Source organism: Talaromyces proteolyticus (genome assembly GCF_021365285.1).
Source record: "Talaromyces proteolyticus strain PMI_201 chromosome Unknown BGW36scaffold_8, whole genome shotgun sequence".
Taxonomy (NCBI): Eukaryota; Fungi; Ascomycota; class Eurotiomycetes; order Eurotiales; family Trichocomaceae; genus Talaromyces; species Talaromyces proteolyticus.
In genome coordinates, this window is record NW_025764284.1 from 882686 (window position 1) to 907845 (window position 25160).

Below are 25160 nucleotides of genomic sequence, written 5' to 3' on the forward strand. Positions count from 1 at the left end.
ATGCAACCATCGGCTCTGCGTGGTGGAAGCTAGAGGGTCGAAGGGGCCCTGTATGTGACAGGAATTGGGCTAGTTTACTTGTATATGAAGTGGCCAACGGAATTAACTTATGTAATATCGGTAGCAACCGCCAATACGCGGGTGTGATTGCGTGAAAGAATATACTATTATTACTATTCCTGCTACTGCTGCTATACGCGATGTAATGCACGGTACAGTCAATAAATATACATCAAGGCAAACCTCTTTGCCCTTAAATTAATAAAATCGTATCTAGCTTTTGTGCGCCAAAGGTCTCCGCATTGCAAAGATGCTATTGAATGATACCTTGACATTTTTGCCAAGCAGTCTTCCTGGTGTCGTGATTATCTGTGCTTCATTGACGACTTTATTAGCTATTGTGGTAGGTTTCACCGAAAAATGACAGAAAAAGCTCAACAATACCTAAAGAATATATTGCAACCTGATGCGGAGAATAGATCACTGGATATGCTATATATCAGATTTCATTTCATCCTCTGGCACAATATCCCGAGCCATTACTCGGTAAGTTGACTAGCCTTTGGTCGGTTTACCATGCCTTCAGAGGAGATCGTCACCTAGCTATATTCGAACTACATCAGAGATATGGCACTGTGGTACGGATTGGGCCGCACCACATTTCAATCAATTCAGCAAGTGCGCTAGGGCCGATTTATGGCCATGGTGCAAATGTTCAAAAATCGACCCTCTATGCAAGTTTCTATGGCAACAACCTTCTCACGGCAGTGGACAAAAAGACCCATGGGCGGAAGAAACGGGTGATGTCGAGTGCCTTTTCGGATCAAGCACTTCGGAACATGGAGCCACACATCTTATCAGCCATTCGTGACTGGTGCTCTGCGTTAGGTAAAAACTACGAAGATAGCGCTTTGAAAGTAGGGGAATGGTCGACACCCAGGGACATGGCCACTGGAGTACCTGCGTGGTTTTTGATGCCCTCGGCGAGGTGTGTTTCGGCCGAAGTTTTGAAAGCTCATGTAGTGATGAGAATCACTTCTTCTTTGCTTTAATGTCGTTGAACATGTATATCATCAACATTGTTGGTCAAATGCCCATCCTGCGGAGTCTTGGTGTCGAGCCATACCTGAGACGGGGGACAGCAGCCAATCGACAGCGGCAGGTAGCCTTTGCAGGCAAGCAACTAAGGACAAGGCTGGAAGCCGATAAGTCTGGCACCAACCGTCGGGATATCATTTACTATCTCCTGCGAGCTCAGGACCCTGAGACCGGTAAAGGCTATTCGGACTCGGAGTTAATCTCGGAGGTGACTATGCTATTAGGAGCCGGTGCGTTCCTTTCCTCTCCATTTTTGCCAAACTTTTGGTGAAATGAATAATACCTGTATGTTTATTGGAAGGCTAAGATGTATCGATAGGAACCGACACCGCCAGTACTGCATTGGCTGCGACATTCTATTACCTCACGCGGCATCCGGCGATCCTGGCCCGAGTGACTGGGGAGATCAGAAGCACATTTCCGGACCTTGAATCTATTGTATTGGGACCATTGATGCAACAAATGCCATATCTGCGTGCTTGTATAGAAGAAGCAATGCGACTTTCCCCTCCGCTGCCAACGCTTCTTCCACGTCAGGTGTTGGAGGGCGGCCTCCATATTGACCAATATTTCTTCCAGGCGGGAACAATCATCGGCGTGCCAATATACGCCTTACACCATACCGGAAAGTATTTCGAGCAACCATTTACTTATGATCCAAACCGGTGGCTACTTCGAGACTCAGAACATAGGGAGGGCGCACTGCGGAACGGCTGGCGTATCAGAGAAAGGCCTTCGTGCCCTTCAGCACAGGGCCTCGAGTTTGCCTCGGCCGCAATATCTCATTCATAGAGCTGGAGCTCAGCCTGGCCAGGGTCATCTGGCTATAAAATATCCGCATTGCATCGGGAGTAGGATTTAGCGCCGTTGGTGCTGGCGGTAGAGACGGCGAGTACAAGATCAGAGATCACTTCGCGGCAGGAAAAGAAGGGCCAGTGCTGCAGTTTCAGAGAAGGATTTAATTTCGATCCAACTCCCGCATTGCATAGCTTGAGTGTAATTTGAAGATGACGGACACCTATTGGCTATGTACGGAGTAGACAACTTTATCAGTCTTTTTTTCTGTGAGCTATATATTCCATAGACATGGATTGATTACCCCCGCCTTCGGAGACTATCCAAACATATCCGGACTACGCTTGACCTATGTTAGGGTTAGCGAACCTAAAATGTGGTCGTACAGCATTGCTACAGTTGCATTAGTTCGAACACATGTGATTTATACTCAGGTCTGTGGATTGTCGTGGATGTTGATTAGCGCTCGTTCAATACAGCGCAAGATCAAAACTGGCCCCATTATGCAGGTAAATGTGGCCGTGACTAGTAAAGAGCTAGCTTTCATCCTCGTGTAACCAACGCTGGGCCTTGATGTATCGTACGACCTGACTATCACGGCACATACCGTAACTCGGCGGAACACCTGTTGTTGGCGCTGTAGCCGAGGCATCATGAGGGGAGAAATTACAAGCAAAATACTGCGATACAGGGACAGGTGGAAACCATTCAGAGATATTTTCAAGAAAAAAATAGGCATATTAGAGAAAGAAGTTAGTTCTCCGTTCTTTCATTTAGGGTTAAATAAGAGCTGCCCTAGCTCTAATTCTAACGCTAATCACTGGGTACAAATAAGACAACGCCCCAGCTGCCATGAACACACCAGCAAAAACTTGAACGGGTATCCAACGAATATGTGAGGATCGGTCATTGACCAGCGTTCCTGCAATGGGACTTCCAATGAGAATGCCAACCCCCCCGCCGACCCAATACATGCCGGTTCGCGTACCTATAACCGCTAGCGATGGCGAGAGCAAGGGGACCATCGCGCCCGGCATTGCAACCACGACGCTTGAGACCAGCCCCCAGACGACTGACCACACAATTATTCCCGCGGTGGACTTAAACACCATCCCCTCGGCAATAGCCATCTGCAGTCGCGTCTAGGGTCTTAGAAGAGCCAGTGAATGAGATGAACCCCACACCTCTCAAACCCGCCCATATGTTCGGGCCCGTCATGATGTTTGCTCCTTCCGTAACAGCCATGTCACATCTTCCACGCAGTATAGACGAGCATGCAAGATCCAGAGCTGCTGCACTAGAGGAGCAGGCCATATCAACTGCATACGAAGGTCCATCCCACTTGAATAGTAGTTGAGCCGTCCGGAACCAAACGCTCGCAATCCGCCCGGAACGTAGTATAGATCGATGTCTTGACTTATATTGTACTCACGCCAGTCATCTGCGGTTAGACCTATAAATGTCCCGACACGCTGGTCTTCCGCTCCTACGGCACCGCGGTACCCAGCCAGCTCAAGGGCCTCATACGTTGCCATGAGTAGCCGGCGATGGCTTGGGTCCATTTGGTTTGCTTCACGTGGTGAGACATTAAACAATCTTGCGTCAAATAGGCCACGACGGTCAATAAAACATCCGAAGGCTGATAGTGAACTGTTTTTGACCTTTCCGTTTGGGTCACAATGCAGATCAATATCGAATCGATCCTTTGGCACCTAGTTTGGGAGTTATTAAGCCTAATGGGAATGTTATCTGACACGGGAAGGTACTTACTTTACGATGCAAATCCTTTGCATCTCGCAGTATATTCCAAAATTCCTCGAGATTCTCACAGCCAGGCAATCTCACCGATACGCCCACCACCGCAATCGCATCTGGAGGCGTCTCCAGTGTAGGGAAATAAATCAAAGACGATGGCTCCTCAGGAACAACTGTAAGCCCGCTGTCATGAAGGGTCCAAGAAATAAATTTCTCGAGGTTGGGGGCTCCCAGAAGCGTCACTTGGACGGGTTGCACCTCTCTTTCAATTACATCCTTAATAATGGACTTCATTGCCTTGAGCGGGACGAGAGGTTGCTGGCAGATTTCTTGCACGACCTGACTCAGAAGCTCGGCGAAATTTGCTGCCGGATAAGGAAGATCAGAACTGGGAGAGAGGAATGTTGATACGCCGTACCTGAGCAAAATCGGATAGGTAGCTACAATATCCTCCATGCGTGGCGGATGAAGATGAGAGGCATGGAAGGCGGTATATATTGGCAGCCGCTGTTTTCGGCAATTTTGAACGGCCCCAAGCATCTGGGAAATATCGTTCAAGGTGCTTGGGGACCCGCTCAGAGTCAGACCAGGTCCCACCTCGGCGCTGATATAGACTTGTTCATGCAGGAGTCCCCTACACATTCAGATCAGCTAGACGTCAATCGAAGGCCAAATAGTTCCGGTATCTGTCCTTACCCGAGCAGCATGGAAATCGTCGATGAGTGATTGCACTTCGGAAGACGCAAGACCATTTAGTCCAATGGACCAGCTCTCGGAAACACTATCTATAGAAGCAGACCTTTGCTGGACGCTGATTCCTAGTCTGAGAGCGACCCGGATCACCTCATGGGCTGCGGTAATGAGTTGCGGTACGTTGTTAGCAGCTGCAACTGCTGTGGCGGAGAGAAGCCCGGAGCAAAGACCTAAGACAAAGCAATGCTGTGGTCTAAGAATGGTCGGGTCCATCTCAGCACGGCTACGATCAAATACATGTTAAACCCAACTGTAAAACTTGTTGATAATGGCTATCACTTACTAGATAAGCTCGCCAAGCTGAGCTATACAGAGAGAAACCGTCGGGAGGGTCTTGCTCGAGCATACTCTCTGCAGGTCCTGAATAGAATGGAAAGCAGGCAGCCCCATGCATACATTGGTCCTCATTCGGCGAATTCTTCGGAGGCGGTTTTTTACCCATGCTCAGGGCATATGCATGCCGATGACGCACCTGGGAACACCTCACACACTTTTCGATTCCAGAGTTTTTCAGATTGCAAACCCCCGTGAGTTAATCGGTTATAACGTGGGCATTAGTTTCTATGGGTCCTCTGGAGGCCTGTAACGCTGATACATCGATACCAACCCACTCCTCCAGCAGTAGAATCTCTACCTATAAATGTTCAAACAGGCTACAGCCAAAGCATGCGTAAAACGACCCACAAGTAGGCTATCCATCATATACCATGAAATCAAGATACAACACGGCCTTGCCCAGATGCTTTGAGAGGCTCACCGAGATATTGCGCAGGCATCTTATGATGTAGAGACTGGCACAATTACACCATAAAGCAACAAGCGGTAACCATAACGTGCGAGTAAATTATTACGACTAGCAATCATAACAGCCAATTAAGGAGGTATGCTCCTCTCCTAAATCAATCTAGCGACCTGAAAGTCAGCAGAGTGATAAAACCATACTCCTGCAACAAATATATGCGTAGATTCAGACGTCCATCGAGTCCATGCTGACGAGTGGTGTCGACGTGTGGGATTCTCTCCCCGCTTGGACAATCATAGGTTTACGCAATCGGGTCGGATGGTGGGCATGCAACAGTGCGTCAATGCCTAATAATATGAGGTAGGTCAGGCAACTTTGCTGTTCACCTCAAATACCTTATTGCAGAGTACGTTACACAAGGAAAGCAACGCCAAAAAAAAAACACCCCAAAAAGAGAAATTAATATAGTAATAATACAGAGGAAAAAAACGATCTACATGCTGAATCTGCTTCTTGAGTTGCCCTCTCCCCATTTGATGCCTATTCACCCCGGCGAATACCTTTCTCCGACCAGCAAGTAACGCGCCGTAAATCGCCGAGTAACTGACAAGAGGAACCAAGAACTATAAACAAACGAAAGGTGAACGAACCATATCCATCCCGAAGCCTCATCGCGTACAACACGACCCCTTTTATTTCCCTCCTCCTGATCCTTTCGCAATCCTCCTTCTTCCAAATACACCACTCACTAGATAATTGAGCCGTTCCCTAGTTGCATATATTGAAGACGATGAACCGGGGGGGCGTCACAGAGCAACAAGCGGTCGCTCCGAGGACTGGCCCTCCACTAGAGGCGACCAAATTTACAGTCGCAACAGTCATTCTGGCATTCTCTGTGTTACTCCTGTTCCTGCTGAACCAGATTTATATGTTTGGGTCTACTTTTCAACAGGCGTCACGAAGTCATGATCTGCAGATCCTCTTGGTCAACTATGATAGCAATGATGGCCCGATCTGGAATTCTCTGGTAAATGCATCCCGCGCCCTACAGGCGGCTACATATCCTACCATTGTCATCGGAAATCCAACCCAATATCCTGATCCAGCTTCTCTCGTCCACTCGGTGCAAGAAGACCACTACTGGGGTGCCCTGTACGTCCATCCAGGAGCATCCGATCGCTTTTCAGCTGTTGTCACGGGCAGAATTTCATCCTACAATGCAAGCAACTCCATCTCCTACGTATGGAATGAGCTACGATATGCCGCCATCAGCCTGTCCGTCATTCAGGCCGCACTAGTCGAGCTTCACACCGCCGCGCAGGGCATACTTCAGGCCAGCACTGCAAGGACATTGATCGAGCAGCCCAATATCACTCAAACTGCACTGAGTGCCTATCTAACTCCCCTGCAAGCTGTTGAGATCAACCTCTCGCCTAGTCCGCAGGCAAGCAAGGCCTTTTACAACACAGTCATCATGGCCATGGCTATTGTCCAGCAGAATGTCTTCCTTATCGCCTTCAGCGGCATGTCTACAAAATTTGGACTTTTCAGCCAACCCTTCAAATTTTCGGCTGGACTATATATCATCGTGGGTCTGGCATATACCTTCGTCGGCGCACTCGTCCCCACTGTTTGTATGTGGACATTTCGCGAGGGTTGGGCTATCAGCGGCTCCCAGTTTGTGGAGACGTGGCTCGTCATCTGGTTCGCCATGCACATTTATTACCAGCTCATTGACGGGACTCTAGCCCTATTTCCTTTGCAAGTGTACTCACACCTCCTTGTCACTTTTGTTTTTCTGAACGTGACCAGCACCATTTTTCCCGTTGAATTGTCGGCCGGTTTCTATCGATGGGGTCAATCATTGCCTGCTTTTGAGGTTCTACAGCTTCTTTTCAATATATGGTCTCAAAGTTCGGTGCGGCTGTACCAATCACTGCCCATTCTCTTCTCCTGGTGGGTGATAAGCGCTTCTTGGTCTATTGCTGGTTTGATTAAGAGGCGTAAAGATGCGGCCCAGCTACTATAATTTCAGCTTCTTATGATGTGCGACTATCTGTGTTAGGGCCGTAGCCAGAGACATCTTTCCTTTATAGGTATATTGTTGTCACCTCGTTCACTCTTAGCGCGTCCATATTTATTTAGTTTTTTTTTTTTTTCACGTTCCATCCTTATTCAAACTGGGATAGTTTACATCGGTAATTTAGTTGTTTTGATATGCCTTCCTGACAGTCCGAGACATCAGCCACTTGGAAAGTCCGCGCAAGCTCCAAATTCTTTACGGATATTACGTTTCCTAAAAACTTGCTAGAATAGGGTCACAGGATGAGACGAGGATGATATCTTGATGGTTTACATTGCTGAGATATTCTCGAAAGTTCTTTCACATTCTAGGCGGCGAAGATCGTCATTTAATTACGTCTAGGCACTCGCTATACTCCGAATCACTTTAATTAGCTTCGACTTAAGTTTACTAAGTACCAATCAATTTACTTGTTGAAAAATCCTACTACTCGCCTTCCCATAGAACCTCAATGATACCAGTCGCAGGTCCGAAATCGTCCGGCCTACCAATGGGCTGCATGCGGATAATTTTTGAATCGTGAATCAGCCTGCTCGAATATTTTGATCCAGTCAGCCATCTCACGCTCACGGCCATTTGTATTGGTCAACATCATCATATCGAAGGACCTGATACAGGGGGATAAAAGAGTTAGCAAAACATCATTCTTTCACTTGGATGACTCGCCGCTATCGACATACCGAACCATTCTCTCCGCCAGAATACTCATGGTCCCTGGTTCCGGAACGAGACTGTCAATGACGATCAGCCGAACGCCTGGTTTGAGAGCAGGGATCTGATTTTTCACGATGCGAACGCAGTAGTGGTCTGGCCAGTTATGAAAGCACTGTTTCATGATATACGCGTCTGCCTCAAAGGTCTGAGGGGTGAAGAAGTCGTAGGGCATAAACTCGACTCGACCAGCCAGTTCTGGAGGGACAGAGGCTTCCGCACCTGCAATCATTTGAGGCAAATCCTGGACTACAAATTGCAAATGGGGAAACGATTTAGCGAGTATAAAGGCATCTGTTCCTCTCGAGCCACCGATGTCAACAACCTTGCCTTTCAAATTTTTCCAGGCATACGTCCGAGCTATGTTCATTCGTGGAGCCGTGGTTGGTCGATTCGTGACCTTGGCAAACGCAGTCATGGCCCGGGCAAACCGGGCTGCCAGTGCAGGATCTCCTTCCATCACCTCGTACATGCTCTTGTCAGTTCCGCAGGCAAGCGAGGATGCTGCGTGACCCGGCTCCTGGTCATTATACTTCTCTATTGCCTTGACTGTATACGGTTGCGCAGTCTGTAGCATGTCTCCTAACAACCAGAGTGAGTCAGCTAGGAGAGGCTCCTCGGCCAGACGCCGCGAGGCCAGCGAGTGTGCGACAAATCCTGCGCGAGGCTCGCAGAACAGTCGATGATGCGCCATTGCATACCGAAGAATACGTCTCATCTCAGGCTCATATATATCTCCACACTGCTTAGCTAACTCGGCGAAAGAGATTTCACCCTCCAATGGAACCTTATTTGAAATGTTTTCTTCGAGATATTGCCATTATGCTCGCTCCGTTGGTCTAAGAAGCAAATTCAAAAAAGAGGGGATTAGCACCAGTCCAAGAAGTTCTGCACTGAATCCCAAGAAAAAGGGTCGCACCAGGGGTCGCAGGAAAGCAATCGGTCCTTGTAACAAGTCGATCAGCTCCGCTGCCGCCTCAATGGCGTGAACACGAGCAGTCTCAACATCCTCAGTCGTGATGCCAAAGTCTGTCGGTCCCGTAACATCAAAGACGGGGTCGGTAAGCCTTTTTGATTCAGGTAGAGATCGAGCTTAATGGTGAAATCATACACTGCCTGCGCCAGCTGGGAAATCCTCGTGCTCTGCATGGTAATCGTTAGATCGCACAAGTAAATCAGAAAATGCTAGAGATTGGAGTGAGACCTCAACAATTATCACTATAGCCAATTTAGTCAAAGAACACCTGACATGGCCCGTTATTTATTAATCAAAATGTTTCAATGATAGATTTGAAATCTTGAAGTGACAGGACCGTCGCTCTTACCGAATTACCCCCGAAAGTGGTGATAATTTAAGTCGCCGATCGCGCATTAACACAAAGACAGGAGATACACCGCCGACATGTATAGTCTCCGAGAGTGCATACAATTAGACAGGGATTATCACTTCATACGTGTAACGCAGTTCATCGTGACGAGCAGCGTGGCTGTGGCTGGCCATGCTTTTGGTGGAATTTGGGTAAGTCTTGTACTAACCCCTTTCAAGTCCAGAACCGTCTCTACCATTTTCTTAAGACTAATTATAGAGTTGAGACAGACATGGAATACAATAACCTGAAAATAGTGTCAGATTAGGATGCACTACCACAGGTAGAAAGATAACAGAACATGGAAAAGGAGTATTCTCGCTGAACAGTTTCAGGGACTAAAGAGTGGTCTTTTTCAACTGAGAACTAGATCCAGATCGATAGCAACTATATAGCGTCTAGCATGTGCTTTGCCTGTCTTACTTTACCCCAGAGAGCCTGGGAACTCCAATCTGAAGTCGGGTTGATCAGATCCTGAGGGCGAACAGGGCCGGACATAGAGAATGTGTTTCCCTGCGGCGAATTGCTCGAACCAGATCTTTCCCAAACGTCGTCCTGCCAACGTACCATAGTCGCGTGCATCTGCTTGACCATATGAACCAAAGTCTGCACAAGGACAGCTATGGACAAGACTTCTGAACGTGAAAGGTTGACGCCGCTCAGCTGCAAGTCCCGGAGAGCAGACAGGAAGGCGGAGCGCTTATTTTCATCACCCTGTAGACAGTCAATAATATCACGGAAGACTATATTGTACAGCTGAATGATGTTTGTAAAACAAGTTAACATCAGGAAAATGACGGGCGGGTCGAGATGTGGCGTCCCTAATGGAGACGAATTCGAACATCGTGACGAAGCAGCCGACCTGAAGGTAGGGGACGAGGAGTGTTCGTCTAGACTCCACCCTAGACATGGGGATATATAATGGGACCAGAGCCCGGTTTCCCTAAGGATGTCCAAAAATATCTGTGAGTACCTCACAATACCCTGGACAGGATAGCATGCGGTTAGAGATTCTTGGTTAGGTAATACAAGTTGGGACCCCCAAGAGTTGACACGACCACCCCAGGAGCGTAACTTAAGCGAGTTCACTAGTTGGTGTATGTGCGAATTTAAATCTAACAGCTGCCGAAAATTATCTTCACTTCTGCTTGTTGAAGCTCGAGGACCCGCCAGCAACGACTCAAGAGATCCGCCATCAATCAAGGTATTGGAGAGGAGCGAAGGACTTTGCGGTGGATCACAAGGAGGCGCATTGGCAACGGTCAATACATCCAACTGCCCTGTATCTGGGCCACTGTAGAAAGGGGTTGGCAGACTATTTTCATCCATATTGTTAATTTCTTGCATGATATCTTTCCCGAAGTCGATTGCGGCTGTATCGTAGATGTCCTGACTAGTCACCAAATTGCTTTTCGTAGCGCTGTTAGAATACTTTCGAATGTTATGCAATTCATAACAGAATGGATTCCCTACCGATGATCCAATGTTTGCTCCCCACCATCGTTATGCGTTGATGGCAATGCAGGTGGAGATGGTACACTTGGATTCTTTGTAGCCTGATTTGTCCCATATGGACGACCTAATGGAAGGATTGGACTGTATATGCACTGCACATTCGCTCGTTGGCATCTTTGACATTTCCGACGATCTGCTTGAACACACTTCAATTTTTGCCTGTGGCATCTGTTGCATGCAAGTCGCATCTTTGGCGTGATCATATTATGTTCTTCTCGCGGGATCTCGTGAATACCTGGCGTGAAACTAGACATTTAAACCTTCTTATGCTTCTCAGTGTATTCTTTCTCTTCGCGGCGCCTCAAAGGAGAGGAGTGAGTTCGCAGTAGCCTATTGTGTGATATGTGTGACAATAAATATCAATTAGATCCTATTTGAAAACAAAATTCATCGTAAGAATGTTGAAGGGTCATGTATTATAAAACGGAGAAAAGAGAGCCAGGGCATCTCGGCATAATGAACAGAGCGAGGGGATGTCTCAACAGGGGTCCTGTATCAATGCAGCTAACATAGTCCTGCACACACAGTGTGACTGGTCAAGAAAGAAAATACCCAACAATAGTATTTTAATTGGAACATCCAGCCTACACAACTTTGAGCGCTCTTCTCGCTCAACACTCCTCTTATTATCTAGTCTACACATCTTGAAAGACTTTTTTTATTCATTACTATCCTTACCATCTGGTTTATATACTTTTAAATATTCTGTTTATTAACTAATCTATATATTTTCAAGCGTTAAAATGAGCAATTAAAGCATGCGCGCTAGGGACACACCGATGTCGCTCTGTCATGTGGCATGTGATCCATGCACATGTGGCTAGATCCTACTACATAGTGATGAAAAGGAGATGCTTATATTATTTATTGATATGAGAGCGTAGAGAAATAAGCCGTGCTTATATGCCTACAGTGGGATTCTGGAAGCTTCAACATTGAGCTTCCAGAAGCTGCTCTAGTGGGAACATAAAACAGCTGGGTGGTGGAGTTTGTGTGATATATTGCATATCACAACATATAGAAAGCTTTCAGATAGGATGGCTCCACGGTCACTGTGGGGCACCATGGTAGGGTCTGTTGAGAATCACCCCCCAGGATAACTGGGATACCGCCGAATGGCTAGTTACCTTTTGGTAGATGTTTGTGGATATCGCGCAGTGCATGGTCCGCAGTATCCATGACCACGCGGGAGGCCATTGCCCCTCATCCCAGATAATAAAGTTGGTTACACAAAGCAAAGCTGCCCAATGGATGCCTCAGCCAGTATTACAGCTAAATTCCTCATTGGCTTTCAGTAGAATCCGGAAACATTTATAAGTTATGAGGCCACAAGGCAGAAGGAGGACGGTGATATCACTCGAGGCCACGCAGAGGACGATCTGGGAATTATAGTGGGAAAATATTGGTAGCGATGTTGATAGAATCATAGCCGGCGTTCCTGGTAGCTATAGCAGTGCTATGGAGACTTTGTGAGGATGAATCTGAGAGTATAATCAGGGTAGATTTCTCTCATTATGATGGGATGTGTACTGACTGAGAATCGCAGCTCCTGGTAATGTGCTAGATCCGATGGCGGATTAAGATCGGAGTAGTGATTAACTGGGTCACGGACATACTTGTGGTCTAAGCTGATCAAAAGCATAATCAACAGTTGTATATGCATATCAGATAGGTTTTGCGAGCGTGATATGCCTGCTGCGGACCTGCGAGGCTCCTGCGCATCAACACAACCGTAACTAGTGTTAACGATCTGACACCTGCGGAGCTACAGCGTGGGAGGGTTGATTCGGGCATGGAGCTAGCGATGCTGACGCACTAGGGTGTGTGCAGGCAGGCTAGGCTGCGCAGAAGCGCTGATTAGTGAGAAAAATTGTGAGAAAGCGGTTGATCTAGCAAGGGGTGCAGGTTTAGGGTTTTCACTCACACTACAGAGTTCATTTGGAGCTTGTAGCTCCGCGGTTTGGTTACGTTCCTTGCCAGCATGCTTCAATTCCCATCCTGCCACGGGACGTCCACGCTCCAGCTTAGGGGCAATGTCGTGCCTGTATAGTAGTATACAACCAGTATTAGTTAGCCAGTTACAAGAGGTCAATGAAATTTAGTAGTTTTATTCATTCTGGTAAACTAAGCATATTACTTTTATTATATCATATACTACTAAATAATTTGGCCAACTCCATGTCCTCCTGCTGAATTAAAAGGCAACCGACGCAGCCAATCCATCCAATTCACGCTTATAATTCCGATGCTCGCCGATTTCATAGAAGAACTTGCTCAAAAAATCGGACGCCCCCTGGACAATCCGCCAGCCTTCTTTGAAGCTTTCAGGCTTCTGGGGTCCAGCAGCGGTGACGACGCCGTACGACTCTACAACAGCTGTACCATTCGCAGCATACTGCAAGCCTTCAACGTCTCGTAAAACCTTCTTGACAAGGTCGGCCGCCTCACCAGTGGCACCGATGGCTTTCAAATGACCAAACGATTCGGCGATCCAGTGACGGATCTGGCCGTTTGTTGTCAGCGTCTTGATGTGTGGTCCACCGGGAATGAAAGTTGCGTCGAACAAAGTCGAGCGAACCCCGTCATACTGGTGATCCGGTGTTACGCCCTGTCCTTTCTGAGGATCAACGCCATCAGCAAAGATCGGCTGTCTCTTGGTGCCTATGACGAACGGCAGTGCGCCAGCCGCCTTGACGGCTGCGTAGACACCACTGAACGAGACTGGATCAAAGCCATCACCAATGATGATGGCGATGCGTCGGCTCTCGATTGTTGCTTTTTTCGGTTTGAACTCGAGTTGTGACAAGCCGCGAGCAGTCTTGCCGTGATTCTGCTTGCCTGCTTTACTTGGTGTGGGTGCTCCCACCATCACTGCAACCTGTTGAGCAAGGGCAAGGTCGATCTCAGCAATACGTAAGACCATGCTTTGATAAACCCATGGGTCATCACAGTGATCGAGTTCGAAGCTGAAGGACTTAGCGACGTGCAGTTTCTCGGATTCACTTAGTGAGTTGTAGAATAGCTGTGCTTGCTTGTGGTATTCCCGGAACTTTGGACCCTGGGAGCGTGCTTTGATGCCAGACTGTTTCTGAGGGTAAGATTCAAAACCACCTTCTTCAACCTTTGTCGGCGGTATTGCGTCGAATCGGTTGGGCCAGTAGTTGACGGTACCCTTGGTGATTCGGTGACGCATAGCACCGTCACGGTTATGGTTCATCACAGGACACACGGGGCGGTTGATAGGCAACTCTTCCCAGTTGATTCCGAGACGTGAGATCTGGGTGTCAAAGTATGAAAAATTGCGTCCTTGTAGGAGTGGGTCGTCGGAAAAGTCGATTCCAGGCACAATATGACTCGTACAGAAGGCGACCTGTTCCGTCTGGGAGAAGAACTCGTCGACATTGCGGTTGAGTTCAAGTTCCCCTATCACACGCAGAGGAACCAGTTCCTCAGGCCAAATTTTGGTGGCATCCAGAGGATCAAACTCAAAATCATTTTGTTTTTCCTCGGGGATGACTTGTATGGCAAAGTCCCATTTCGGGTACATTTTATTGTCAATTGCTTCCATCAAGTCCTTTCTGTGAAAATCTGGGTCCTGTCCGCCGATCTTCAAGGCCTCGTCCCAAACCAATGAATGAACACCTAGATGAGGAATCCAATGGAATTTTACCAGATGGCGTTTGCCTTCTTTGTTGACTAGACTAAATGTGTTAACACCGAACCCCTGCATCATGCGGAAGGATCGGGGAATAGCTCTATCAGACATGGCCCACATGAACATATGAGTGGTCTCCTGATGGAGAAAGCTAAAGTCCCAGAAGTTGTTGTGTGCAGACTGCCCCTGGGGGACCTCGTTGTGTGGTTCAGGCTTGACAGCATGAACTATGTAATTATTGTAAGAAACGAGCATCTAAACATCTTTAGAATGGCCACGTACCGAAATCAGGGAACTTGATAGCATCCTGAATAAAAAACACTGGAATATTGTTTCCAACAAGATCCCAGTTACCTTCCTCGGTATAAAATTTGGTGGCGAAGCCTCGGACGTCTCGAACAGTATCTGCGCTGCCTTTGCTACCCTGGACGGTAGAAAAGCGGACAAATACAGGGGTTTTCCTAGCCGTGTCTGTGAGAACGCCGGCATGAGACAATTCTGGAATGGCTTTCTTCAGTGTGAACGTTCCAAAAGCCCCAGTGCCGCGGGCATGAACAACTCGCTCTGGGATACGCTCGTGATCGAAACGATGAATCTAAATCCGATCAGCTAATATCAGGCACAATGAATCAATATTCACACCTTCTCCCGAGCAATCTGGTCCTCCAACAGACTCGGTCCGGAAGTCTGGTCATTGACAACTTTCAACCAGTGGTCCGTGTCTGATACTGGCACGCCATGGTCGGTGGTGAATTTGGTTTTGGTGTGGACATCAGCAGTGTCCTGTGCAAGATCGGCTGCCTTCTTATCCTGGCCTGCAGCCGACCTGATCACGTCCTGGATCTTATGGACGCCTTCTACAACAGAACTAGCCATTTTGAGAGGTGCTCGAAGATGCTGAACAAGAGTACTATTGTGAGGTAATCTACTCTTCTCTTGTACTTAAATCAAATGTCCTTGGGGTCTACTTATAAATTGGCATTGCATGAATGGTCGACTGGTTGCAGGACTGGCCAACCTCCGCGGACGTCAACATGACGTGAGTGTCCGTCACAAAAGACTCCACAAAAATGCGGTCCAGAGGCGGCATTGATCCTTGATCCAAATGCACAAATTCCCTGTGTTTCGGACAGGCAATAATTTCCCTCATAATTGGTGGTGACCTTCGAAAATCTTGGTCTTGATCGATTGCGCGTTGCCTAAGCTCCGACCGTACCGTACGTACCTAATATCTAAGAATCACACGCAAAGACATGCGGATCAGCGGCCTTCCAAGGAACTTTGTTGTCTTATCAATCCCGTTCAGCTTCATACCGGAAGAATTACGAATTAGGAACATAAATACAATACGTAGACGAGGCTGTTCGCGTCATTGTCAAATAATTGATTTCAAATGATGTCATTGTAATGCCAAGCCGAGAAGCTCCCTGCCAATCAGATCTTCGCGTTCTCAGCTATATCAGTCTTGTTTATAGCCACATCAGGTGATGCACTCATTGATTTGTGTATCAGTTTAATGCTCTTATTTTTGCTTATATAGACCATTTGAAATCACATGTATTGCGATGCGACAATTGATGGATGTTGTGGATGCTGCAAGAATAGATATATATATATATTATATAGCTAAAAACATGTGGGGTTCAATCAACATATTGGTAGATGTAATATCGTCCATTCACAACGACCCTTTCCACACTTTGACGATGGGATCAAAAAATCAAGCTGAATTGATAAGAATTATTGACATACAAGCAATTATTGCAATCTACAGAGCACATATGTAGCAAGTCCAGACATCTATTTAGCGGAGTAGGCTGTTAGGGCTATCTCCGATAGCCCTAACTTCTAACAATCCATAGATGTTTGCATGAAAAAAGCTTCACTGCTGAGAGGGAGCCAAATTAAATACAACAGAGAACATCAAATTTGAATAGGTGAACTCGCAGATGCTGGTACTAAGCTACAAAATAACAAACCAGGTGTATTGGAGTTGCGCAAACTTCCGTTATTCTCAGCTTACATACGATGAATCTTAGATCTTAGAAATTGAGACCTAGTTTGCTTTTCTACTTCAAAGAATTTCTATCAATTCACCACAAAACTAGGTGTAGAATATCAATTACCTAATCCTGGCCTGTATGAAAGTACGCCAAACACCCTTCATCTCCTCAATCTTCTGTTTGCTTCAAATGTTGATTGGACATCCCAGCCTCTCTTGAGGTCAACGGAAGTCAAACTATGCCTCAGCTGCTAGCTTATCCATCATTAGGTATTGTCCCTTTGGCCTTTTCTGCAAACTACAACTCAGAAAAAAAGAGTCGAAGGGAAAAGAAAACGTCTTCCGAACCCTATCGCACGTTCCAAAACATCACTATATCGCGGGAGAAGGAGAACAAGAACGTTTACCGAGTATCGAGAGTGACCCCGATCCTATTCAGCAGGAACGGAAGCCCTCGATTCAATTACTCGAGAACCTAGAATTTGCTGGGGAGGATATCCGGGAAATAGTCACAGGTGTACAGGAGCTCCAGGTCACAATCGAAAAATTCAAATAATAGCTTCGTGGTTGTCCGACAACATATGGAAGATGCTCTCCAAGGGTTTCAAATGTTATATCCGAGTGTGCAGCAGCTCTCGTCACACTTTGAGACGCTCAAACAGCGTACTGATGGAGTAAGTACAATAAAGGCTAAGGCTTTCGTATGCGTGCTGACTGATGCGTGTAGTCTAGGGATGAGAATTGCGGCAGCGATACGAGCTCTTGCTGATTTGTTGAGAACATCATGGGGTTACGGATAGAAGATCTATTACTTAAGGTCTTGGATTTCACTACTTTCTCTCCTGAAGATTGTAACAGATTTCCTGAAAGACGCATACCTGTTATTCAGTCATATCGCAATACTGTTTCATTCTTCATGTACAAATAAACCAAATAAACCAAATAAAATTAATCCAAAGCCCGATTATAATTGATTGACGCTAAATAAATAGACTGAAAGGATGTACAAAATGTAGGTACTTATTCCAATATGTGCCGTGATGAAAAGAAGTCATTCGTATGGAGACTTAAACAACTTATACAGGAAAAGGAACAGCAATGTTATCATTTCATCAATAGCCCCACGGCCCAGGGAACGCTGAGTCCACGCAAATCTCCGTAATGCTGTCCAACCCCTAAGAAGACAATGGGTATGCCTGTGGCATGAACCATGCTCACGAGTGTTCCAACCATGTCACCCACAGTATCGCACTTACTAATGATAAAACCGTCAAGATTGCGCCCCGTTCCAAATGCCTGGTTGAAGTTTCGCGCCTGCATAACACTGTCCGTGCCGACAAGAGCCTCTCCCACCATAAAAATTTTATCCGGATTAGCGAATTTAGCGAACTTCTCCAACGACGACATCAGCCGTTGGTCATTGTGGCGACGTCCAGCCGTGTCAATCAAGACAACGTCAAATTTGTTTGCAGCGCCATAAGCAACGGCATCTTTAGCCACGTTGGCTGCATCCTTGCCGTAGCCTTTCTCGTAAAGGTCAACCTCGCCAACGTTTTCGCGGGCACTCAGCTCTCTCAGATTTCGAGCATGCACGCGAAGCTGTTCAACAGCACCTGATCGGAAGGTGTCGCAGGCAGCGATCAAAACGCGGTAGTTGTTTTGTAGAAGGAAAAAACATATCTTGCTGAGGTTTGTCGATTTCCCAACACCATTAACGCCGACAATGGAAATGACATATGGACGTGGTGTTTGGCCTTTGACGGTAGGGGACGTAACAGCCTGGATTTCATGCAGCAAATCTAAAGACGACGTAGGCGTCAGAATTTTGCGCAATGATGACTCAGTAGCGGTTCTCAAGGCTGCATCAACGCTTTGGAAGTTGCCTGTCTTTTTACCAACGAGTTCTTGCTTCACGCCATCGCACAACCGCAACGCAGCTTCAGGGGCAACATTTTTTTGCATCAAATGGTCTTGCATCGCCTTCAAGGGTTTCTCCAAATCAGCCTCGGTCAGAGTTTTGCCGCCGACGATGTTGCGGAAAAGGCCACCGATAGCATTAAAGCTTGACCCGACGACACCGCTCGGTGTATTCGACTTTGTCTTCGCAGCGTCCGCATTCTCCAAAATCGAATGTACCTCATCGCCAAGATCTTTCAAAACAAACTGTCCTTTGGCCGTCTTGCGACCCCAAGTCTCCTGGGCGACAGCTTCAACTGCGGGTGCAGCAATGTGGTCTTCTGTTGCAGCAGCTGAGTAATCTAGGTTTACACCGTCATCCTCATCTGCAAGACCATCTACATCCCATATGCGGGCTCTCTTCTCTTTGCTTGATTTGCCCTTTCGCAGACTCTCGTCTCCTGAGGAGGCATTGGAGCTCGCATTGGCGGCTTTTCGAGCACGACGAGAGACACGACCGGCTGGGCCGTTCTTCGCAGTAAGGAGATGATTCGCAAGAGGGGTCGTGGGTCTTGAGGATTGCGGTGTGTGGGCTGGCGAGCTCTCATCAGAGGTCGCCACTAATTGCGCAGCCGATTGCTGCGCTGTACATGGGTTAGTGATACCCTGAGAAGATCATAGTATGTGAGGAGTACATACCTTTGGAAAGTGAAGCCGCATATGGTGGCGGCGGTCCTCCGTTATCTGACGCGACAAGCGGGTTTTTCTTCTCGTCTTCATGTGGACCAGCGTGTTCGTCAATCGCTGGGCCGGCAGCATTTTCCAATTCTTGTATCTGCTGATCAAAGTACCTGTCGAAAGGGTACTCAGCAACCCTTGCTCTGCTGCTCTTCAGCTGATCCTTGTAGACATCAACGAAGATAGTGACGATATTATCAAGTAACTTGTCTATCCAACTAAGGTGAAGCAGCGACTGGTAGACGGCCTAATAACAACAAGTAGATCAGCCACTGACAATTGGCAAGCATGCGAAGGTGTCCATACGACGAATATAAGACCAAGGTCCTTTGCTCGCCTCCACTTCAGTGTGTATTTCTCTTTCCTGAAAGCGGTCGACGTGCCTTCTGCTGGGGCGACTTTTTCCTCGATGAAAACCTCGCTGATAAGACTATTGACGACATGGGAGCTGACTGGCGCATACGACCGGGACCACAGCACCACACCAGAGGTAGTGATGACCTCGAAAGCGTCCAACATGTTGCGACCGGTCTCCAATCCGCTGGATATCGTAGGGTTGCGACTGCAGATCGAAATTAGTGACTATTCTGGTCGGCGGGCGGGGAGGAGCTCAAGCTTGCGGGCGGCAGGCGGCAAGGCGGCGAGCCACGTTGTAGCCTTGGTAGGCTGGCAATAATAATATCACTCTCACTTCTTGTGAGTCGACACATAACCCTGAATCAACCTCGTCACTCCATGCACACTCCTTAGACCACCCCTCGTCCTCGACAAAATTGCCTGCATTCATTTAAAACGCGACCAACCATGCAGCGCTCTTCTTTTGCTCCTATCCCAGCGCAATCTCCTCCGCTGCACCACCCAGTCCCTCAACATGTCTCGACCGTGCCGATGATGCGCTCGCCACCACCGCCTACCTCGCAGTCCCAGCAAACCGGCTATGATAACCCCTATCAGCCTCAGCCTGGTCAAGGCGGGGGTGGCACATTTGGCCCTAACTTTGGGAATTTCATGACCGATCCCACTGCCCAGATGGGCTTCCAGGTGGGCAAGACGGCGATGGCGGCAGGCCAGGAGTACATGGAACAGAATGTATGATATATCTCCGGCTATTTTCTTTCTGTCCTGGGTTAAAAACTGATTGTTGCTCTACAGTTCAACCGCTACGTCTCCATCCCTGCCCTCAAACACTATTTCAACGTCTCGAATTCATACGTCTTGAGCAAGATCGCTCTGGTGTTATTTCCCTGGCGTCATAAGCCTTGGTCTCGACAACAAACCCGAATGGCCGCCACAGCAGGCCCAGATGGGCAGATTACACAGCAGCACTACGCTTCAGTCTTTCTTCCGCCGCGAGACGATCTCAACTCGCCCGATATGTACATCCCTACCATGGCATTTGTCACATATATCTTGCTCTGTACCGTGTTGGCTGGTCTACGCGGAAGCTTCCATCCAGAACTATTAGGCTCGATCACAACAACGGCTCTGGCAGTGGTCCTCTTTGAGATCCTGTGTTTGAAGGTTGCGATGTATATTCTTAGCATCAGCAACGACTCTCAGCTATTGGACCTTGTAGCTTACTCTGGCTACAAATTCGTTGGCATCATTGTTACTTTGCTCGCTGCTGGTATTATTACCCCGGCGCGGGGCACTGGCGGTTGGGTTGGCTGGACTGTGTTTGTCTACACTTTCCTTGCTAATGCATTCTTTCTGGTATGTGTCGACTCCGTCCTCTGCGTCTACAGTAGTCTAATTTGGTATAACTATAGCTTCGTTCTCTGAAATACGTCTTGCTTCCTGACTCAACCGGTGATGCACCCATGCGCACAGGCACCATGCACACCGTTGCTCGTTCCCAGCGTAATCGTCGAACCCAATTTCTCTTCATCTACTCCTATGTCGTCCAGTTTATTTTCATGTGGATTCTATCAAGAGAAGGTCCTCCCGCTGCTAAAGCTACAGCTGTTTAGAGTACGGACTATTTCTTTTCATGTGCTGTATGTGATTGGCTATTTGCATTTAGACTTCAAAATAAACAGGTCTAGCATCCTGGACGGGTACGGAAGTGGTGTGGAATAAGTGTTCTTCATTTGAGCGGAGATGATTATGTTCTGCTGCTGCCTTTAATGTGACTATGATGATAATAAAAGTAAACAGGAAAACAAAGAGAAAAAAAAGAAAAGAAATTAAACTCCATTTCACCTCCAACTCCGTTTCGCTATGCACCGTTTCACTCTCTATCCTGTTCTATCTTGATTCCTGGATTTGGAAAGTCGTTATGAAAAGAAATGAAAAGAAATGAAAACTCCCCCATGCCAGTAAATGCTCAAGCAGCTTTCTCGATCGCCTATTCACTTAGCCATGGCTAACTCAGATCTTACTCTCTCCATCTTAAGAATGACGGCTCAGCTTCTTGAACAGCTTCCCACGCAAAGAATCAACTCCACCAGCAGCACTAATCGTTTCATCATCCTGACGGTCCCGAGACTCGCGCCATGTGACATATCTCGGGAAAATTTCACGAAAGACCAGTAAAGCCAAATTATCCTCGATACTGTTGAAGATATCCATGTCAAACATTGTCGGAATCACAGCGGTACCGGAAACCCTAGTCTGCATGCTGAGCAATCGCGATGAGGGAATAGAGCCATTACCCTGTCGCGCATTTCCAACACCACCATCTGAGTATTGATTCCCCTGCGAGCTTTCCACACCATCTGCATGCCCCTGGTCCGATTTAATCAGGTCCCACCAAACGCTCAAAAGAGTCTGATACGCATCAAAGGCCTCGGTCCCCGGGTTCGCGAACGGCGCAACAACGACCCCCTTCAACTCAACACCCGCCGAAATCGTATCTGCTGCGTCCCCAAGCACGTTTTCAAGTGCATTAGCAAGCCCATAGTCAAGATTCAAAGGCGCAGTCAGCGCAGTCGTCGGGTTGATGAAGTCGTAGTACATTTCGACCGCCACGGCAAAAATCTTGCGGAACAACTGACTCTGTGAGTGAGCAGCAGCACCGTGCCGGCTGCAGTTAACTGGGAGGTGCGACCAAGCGGCCTTCCAGCACTGGATGAGGCGCAGAAACAAGACGGTTTCGCCGGATATGGTTACATCGCGAGTGAAAATGAAGAATTGGTCGAATTCATGGGTTAGGGCGTGCATGAAGGCGTCACGGGAGTATGCGCCGGCTGGGAGGGGAATCTGAAGTTCTTTGAATGGAGTTGAGGGTTGAATTGGCCCTTCAGCGGCTGAAGTCAGGTTGATCTCATCTCTACCTGGGTGTCGGGTGAGATTGTGCTCTGGCTGCGGTGTCTTGCGGGACTTGCGGTGGAACAGCGAGGACGGCCACTTTCGGTGGGACATGGTTGATAGCTTTACAAGGAAGGACTTGGGGTGGGTGTTTGCAAGGAATGATGAGAAGGACAGTGGTCATGGACAGTGTGGTGTTGAGAAAGGAGTGACTGGTTAGACTGAACAGGTCAACTGATATTTATACTGGAGGTGTATGCCTGCGCAGAGTCCATTTAGGCAACATAGGCAGGCGGTATTGAGAATAGACGAAGGCGGTACATTCCTTCAATGGTCCGCCATTGATCCTGTCAATGTATTCCTAGATGTCGTCTAAATGGCAGACATTATGAAGAAAATGTCAATGGGGCTTTGCTCTGTACAATATAAGAATCGACTGTTGAGTCATTGAGTTCAAGGCTATTGTCATTTATGGTATCAATTGATCTACGTAAGAGATCAATGCAACAATCAAAGTGTGAATATTCGGAGTGGACTGACATGTCCATGGTTATTGATATGCACCCATTGATGACATCAAAATGACTAAGCATTTACCAGACAAATTGCATACATGTTAATTTATACCAGGAATGGACACAATAAAGCGCAATCAACACTAAAACTCTTGTGATACACTACATTTAGATTGAAGAATAAGCATCTTAACCGACTAAGTTTTACATCTAGGCAATGAGAACACTACAATCAAGAACAGCTGGCGACAATCGGTATTCCACGATTGCCATAGCAGAGATCTAATTTGCCCAATTAATAGGAGTAATAAAGCAGCTAAAATGAATATCACTCTGTATTTAGAGAATTAGTGACTAGCCTTGTACTTAAAATAGTCCGAGGCTGAAGAAAATGAATAATTCAAGAATTGCAAGCTCATTTATTGGGGAAACTCATGGTTTCGCTAATCAATAGTAAATTCGCAGTATGGTATTATCCAAGTGTGCTCTATTAGTCCGATTTCGAGTTCGAGTTATTAACCTATGACCGCTGCATGTTAGAACCAGCCAGCAATAATCCATAGTAAAAAAACAGAATAGAGATCCTCAGAGATCTTGGTGATAAGAAAATTTCAGTCGCCAGAGGCGTCAAGTACTATCTAGGCATAAAGGGTGTAATCATCGGAGAAGGAAGAAGAAAAATTTGCTGCATACCTAGCTGCTACTAAGGGGAAGGCGCTGAGAAAAGGCGACCCTAAGAAAGCTGTCAAGCTGTTAGCAAGGATTCGAGAACGATCCATGAAACAAGGCAGGTAAAGACAGTCCGTTCAGAATATGTAAGAAATAAATATCATACGCCAGCCCTGTATCGAAACTCCGGCGAGAGCTTCACAGGGACTGAGTCAATCGCAAATTACCGCATCATAAAGACGACAACGACATAGGGTGGCAAGGGAGGACGTACCGTTAGTTCATTTACATTGTGATAACCTTCACCAGGCTAATCGCTCTGGCAGAAGGTGTGTGGTAAAAGTCGAGAAAAGAGAAAAGCGAAAACGATCAATGCTGATTGTTAGAGGAAGGTGAGCGACAGAAAAAGACCTGGCCGGCACGGAGAATAGTAAGGCCGAGGCGCAGCCCTAGTCCGCACGCAAAGGCCCACAACGGCGCTGATTGGCGGGCGGCCTAAGCGAGAGTCGTTGTGGGTTGCGCAGTCCATCAGCCGAAATTCGCGCTGCCTCACAGCAATCTCCGCCTGACATCGAGAACCGACTGACTTTTCGACAACAAACACCATCCGCCGCACATACGGAGTTGTCGACCGTGAGTTACTCCCTCTATTTGGTTTCTTTGCGAGTGCTGGATACTGGATATTGAATATCTCTGGCTTCGTTATCGCCAAACATCACTAACTCCCATCTCAGACAGTTTTCGCCATGGCCTCCAACATCGATATCACAACCACGTCATGGAAACTCGTGGAGGTTGGCCGTGTGGTCCTCATCCGCCGAGGGCCATACACCGGCAAGCTGGCCACGATTGTTGAGATCATTGACCACAAGCGGGTATGTCTGCGATACTAGCCGAGTCGACCGACAGATGCAATGCCGGGTTGGGAGATGTGCGAAAGGAAGACAGCGTGGCTAATGGTTCCTGCAGGTACTCGTCGATGGTCCCTCAACTCAGGAGGAAAAGATTGTTCCCCGTCACTCGCTCGCTCTCTCTCACGCCACTCTCACTCCTTTCGTCATCCCCAAGCTTCCTCGTGCTGCCGGCACTGGTCCCGTCCGCAAGCTCTGGGAGAAGGAGGATATCGACAGCAAGTGGGCCTCCAGCGGCTATGCCAAGAAGACTGCTCAGGTTGAGCGACGAAAGAACTTGACCGACTTCGAGCGCTTCAAGGTTTTGAGACTGAAGAAGCAGGTATGTTATATTCGGCTAGGTGGCAATGAACAGGCGGCCTACCAGACAGGATGATGAGCATGCATATGCTAACGGGTTGCAGTCTCGCTACGAGGTCCAGAAGGCCCACGCCAAAATCAGAGCCTCTGCTTAAAGTTGCGTGGGGTTCGGGGAGATGATTTCTTAGGTGGTTCAAAAATGGCTGGAGTTCCTGTGGGCATGCGCTGTGTGCATTATATTTGACAGCGAAACCATTCCAAAACTCTGATATCCGGACAATAAAGTCCTCCTGTGTCATGAAAGATCTTTTTTCTTCCTTGCTAAGCACGGATCCGGAGACACGGCAAGGACATGCCGATGTTATTCTGAATTACGAAATAAATTGAAAGTAATACAGAAATGCCT

General features: G+C 47.5%; 11 protein-coding genes across 11 annotated transcripts; 5 read left to right on the forward strand and 6 right to left on the reverse strand.

Annotated features, from left to right (window-relative positions):
• Positions 1–310: 310 nt before the first annotated feature.
• On the forward strand, positions 311–2060 carry BGW36DRAFT_418001 (cytochrome P450; the record flags this gene model as incomplete). Its single annotated transcript, XM_046219403.1, has 5 exons — positions 311–403; positions 480–917; positions 941–1328; positions 1418–1816; positions 1951–2060. The coding sequence occupies 5 exons, from the start codon at positions 311–313 to the stop codon at positions 2058–2060; spliced, it is 1428 nt and encodes a 475-aa protein (XP_046070313.1).
• Positions 2061–2770: 710 nt separating this feature from the next.
• On the forward strand, positions 2771–3075 carry BGW36DRAFT_382224 (uncharacterized protein). Its single transcript, XM_046216502.1, has one exon. The coding sequence runs from the start codon at positions 2821–2823 to the stop codon at positions 3037–3039; it is 219 nt and encodes a 72-aa protein (XP_046070314.1). The 5' UTR covers positions 2771–2820; the 3' UTR covers positions 3040–3075.
• Positions 3076–3107: 32 nt separating this feature from the next.
• Positions 3108–4706, reverse strand: BGW36DRAFT_462803 (beta-ketoacyl synthase; the record flags this gene model as incomplete). The annotated part of the gene is made up of 3 exons (XM_046222179.1): positions 4448–4706; positions 3664–4282; positions 3108–3605 (listed from the first exon to the last, which is right to left on the reverse strand). Exons 1-3 carry the CDS (start codon positions 4612–4614, stop codon positions 3108–3110), a joined length of 1284 nt encoding a protein of 427 aa, XP_046070315.1. The 5' UTR covers positions 4615–4706.
• Positions 4707–5933: 1227 nt separating this feature from the next.
• Positions 5934–7172, forward strand: BGW36DRAFT_360881 (uncharacterized protein; the record flags this gene model as incomplete). The annotated part of the gene is made up of 1 exon (XM_046214223.1): positions 5934–7172. One exon carries the CDS (start codon positions 5934–5936, stop codon positions 7170–7172), a length of 1239 nt encoding a protein of 412 aa, XP_046070316.1.
• A 439-nt stretch (positions 7173–7611) lies between these two features.
• On the reverse strand, positions 7612–8631 carry BGW36DRAFT_462805 (S-adenosyl-L-methionine-dependent methyltransferase; the record flags this gene model as incomplete). The annotated part of the gene is made up of 2 exons (XM_046222180.1): positions 7612–7834; positions 7907–8631. The coding sequence occupies 2 exons, from the start codon at positions 8629–8631 to the stop codon at positions 7711–7713; spliced, it is 849 nt and encodes a 282-aa protein (XP_046070317.1). The 3' UTR covers positions 7612–7710.
• Positions 8632–9691: 1060 nt separating this feature from the next.
• On the reverse strand, positions 9692–10677 carry BGW36DRAFT_453051 (uncharacterized protein; the record flags this gene model as incomplete). Its single annotated transcript, XM_046221861.1, has 1 exon — positions 9692–10677. The coding sequence occupies exon 1, from the start codon at positions 10649–10651 to the stop codon at positions 9692–9694; it is 960 nt and encodes a 319-aa protein (XP_046070318.1). The 5' UTR covers positions 10652–10677.
• A 2235-nt stretch (positions 10678–12912) lies between these two features.
• Positions 12913–15406, reverse strand: BGW36DRAFT_322795 (spore-specific catalase CatA). Its single transcript, XM_046212681.1, has 3 exons — positions 15117–15406; positions 14757–15069; positions 12913–14701 (listed from the first exon to the last, which is right to left on the reverse strand). The coding sequence occupies exons 1-3, from the start codon at positions 15348–15350 to the stop codon at positions 13014–13016; spliced, it is 2235 nt and encodes a 744-aa protein (XP_046070319.1). The 5' UTR covers positions 15351–15406; the 3' UTR covers positions 12913–13013.
• Positions 15407–17420: 2014 nt separating this feature from the next.
• On the reverse strand, positions 17421–19720 carry BGW36DRAFT_344397 (signal recognition particle, alpha subunit, N-terminal-domain-containing protein). Its single transcript, XM_046213171.1, has 3 exons — positions 19417–19720; positions 19072–19357; positions 17421–19016 (listed from the first exon to the last, which is right to left on the reverse strand). The coding sequence occupies exons 1-3, from the start codon at positions 19627–19629 to the stop codon at positions 17581–17583; spliced, it is 1935 nt and encodes a 644-aa protein (XP_046070320.1). The 5' UTR covers positions 19630–19720; the 3' UTR covers positions 17421–17580.
• Positions 19721–19914: 194 nt separating this feature from the next.
• BGW36DRAFT_398475 (ER to Golgi transport protein Yif1) lies at positions 19915–21080 on the forward strand (the record flags this gene model as incomplete). Its single annotated transcript, XM_046218414.1, has 3 exons — positions 19915–20199; positions 20263–20823; positions 20880–21080. 3 exons carry the CDS (start codon positions 19915–19917, stop codon positions 21078–21080), a joined length of 1047 nt encoding a protein of 348 aa, XP_046070321.1.
• Positions 21081–21501: 421 nt separating this feature from the next.
• Positions 21502–22473, reverse strand: BGW36DRAFT_360887 (uncharacterized protein; the record flags this gene model as incomplete). The annotated part of the gene is made up of 1 exon (XM_046214224.1): positions 21502–22473. One exon carries the CDS (start codon positions 22471–22473, stop codon positions 21502–21504), a length of 972 nt encoding a protein of 323 aa, XP_046070322.1.
• A 1639-nt stretch (positions 22474–24112) lies between these two features.
• Positions 24113–25159, forward strand: BGW36DRAFT_382240 (60S ribosomal protein L14). The gene is made up of 4 exons (XM_046216503.1): positions 24113–24176; positions 24278–24418; positions 24513–24776; positions 24859–25159. The coding sequence occupies exons 2-4, from the start codon at positions 24290–24292 to the stop codon at positions 24907–24909; spliced, it is 444 nt and encodes a 147-aa protein (XP_046070323.1). The 5' UTR covers positions 24113–24176; positions 24278–24289; the 3' UTR covers positions 24910–25159.
• Position 25160: the final 1 nt, after the last annotated feature.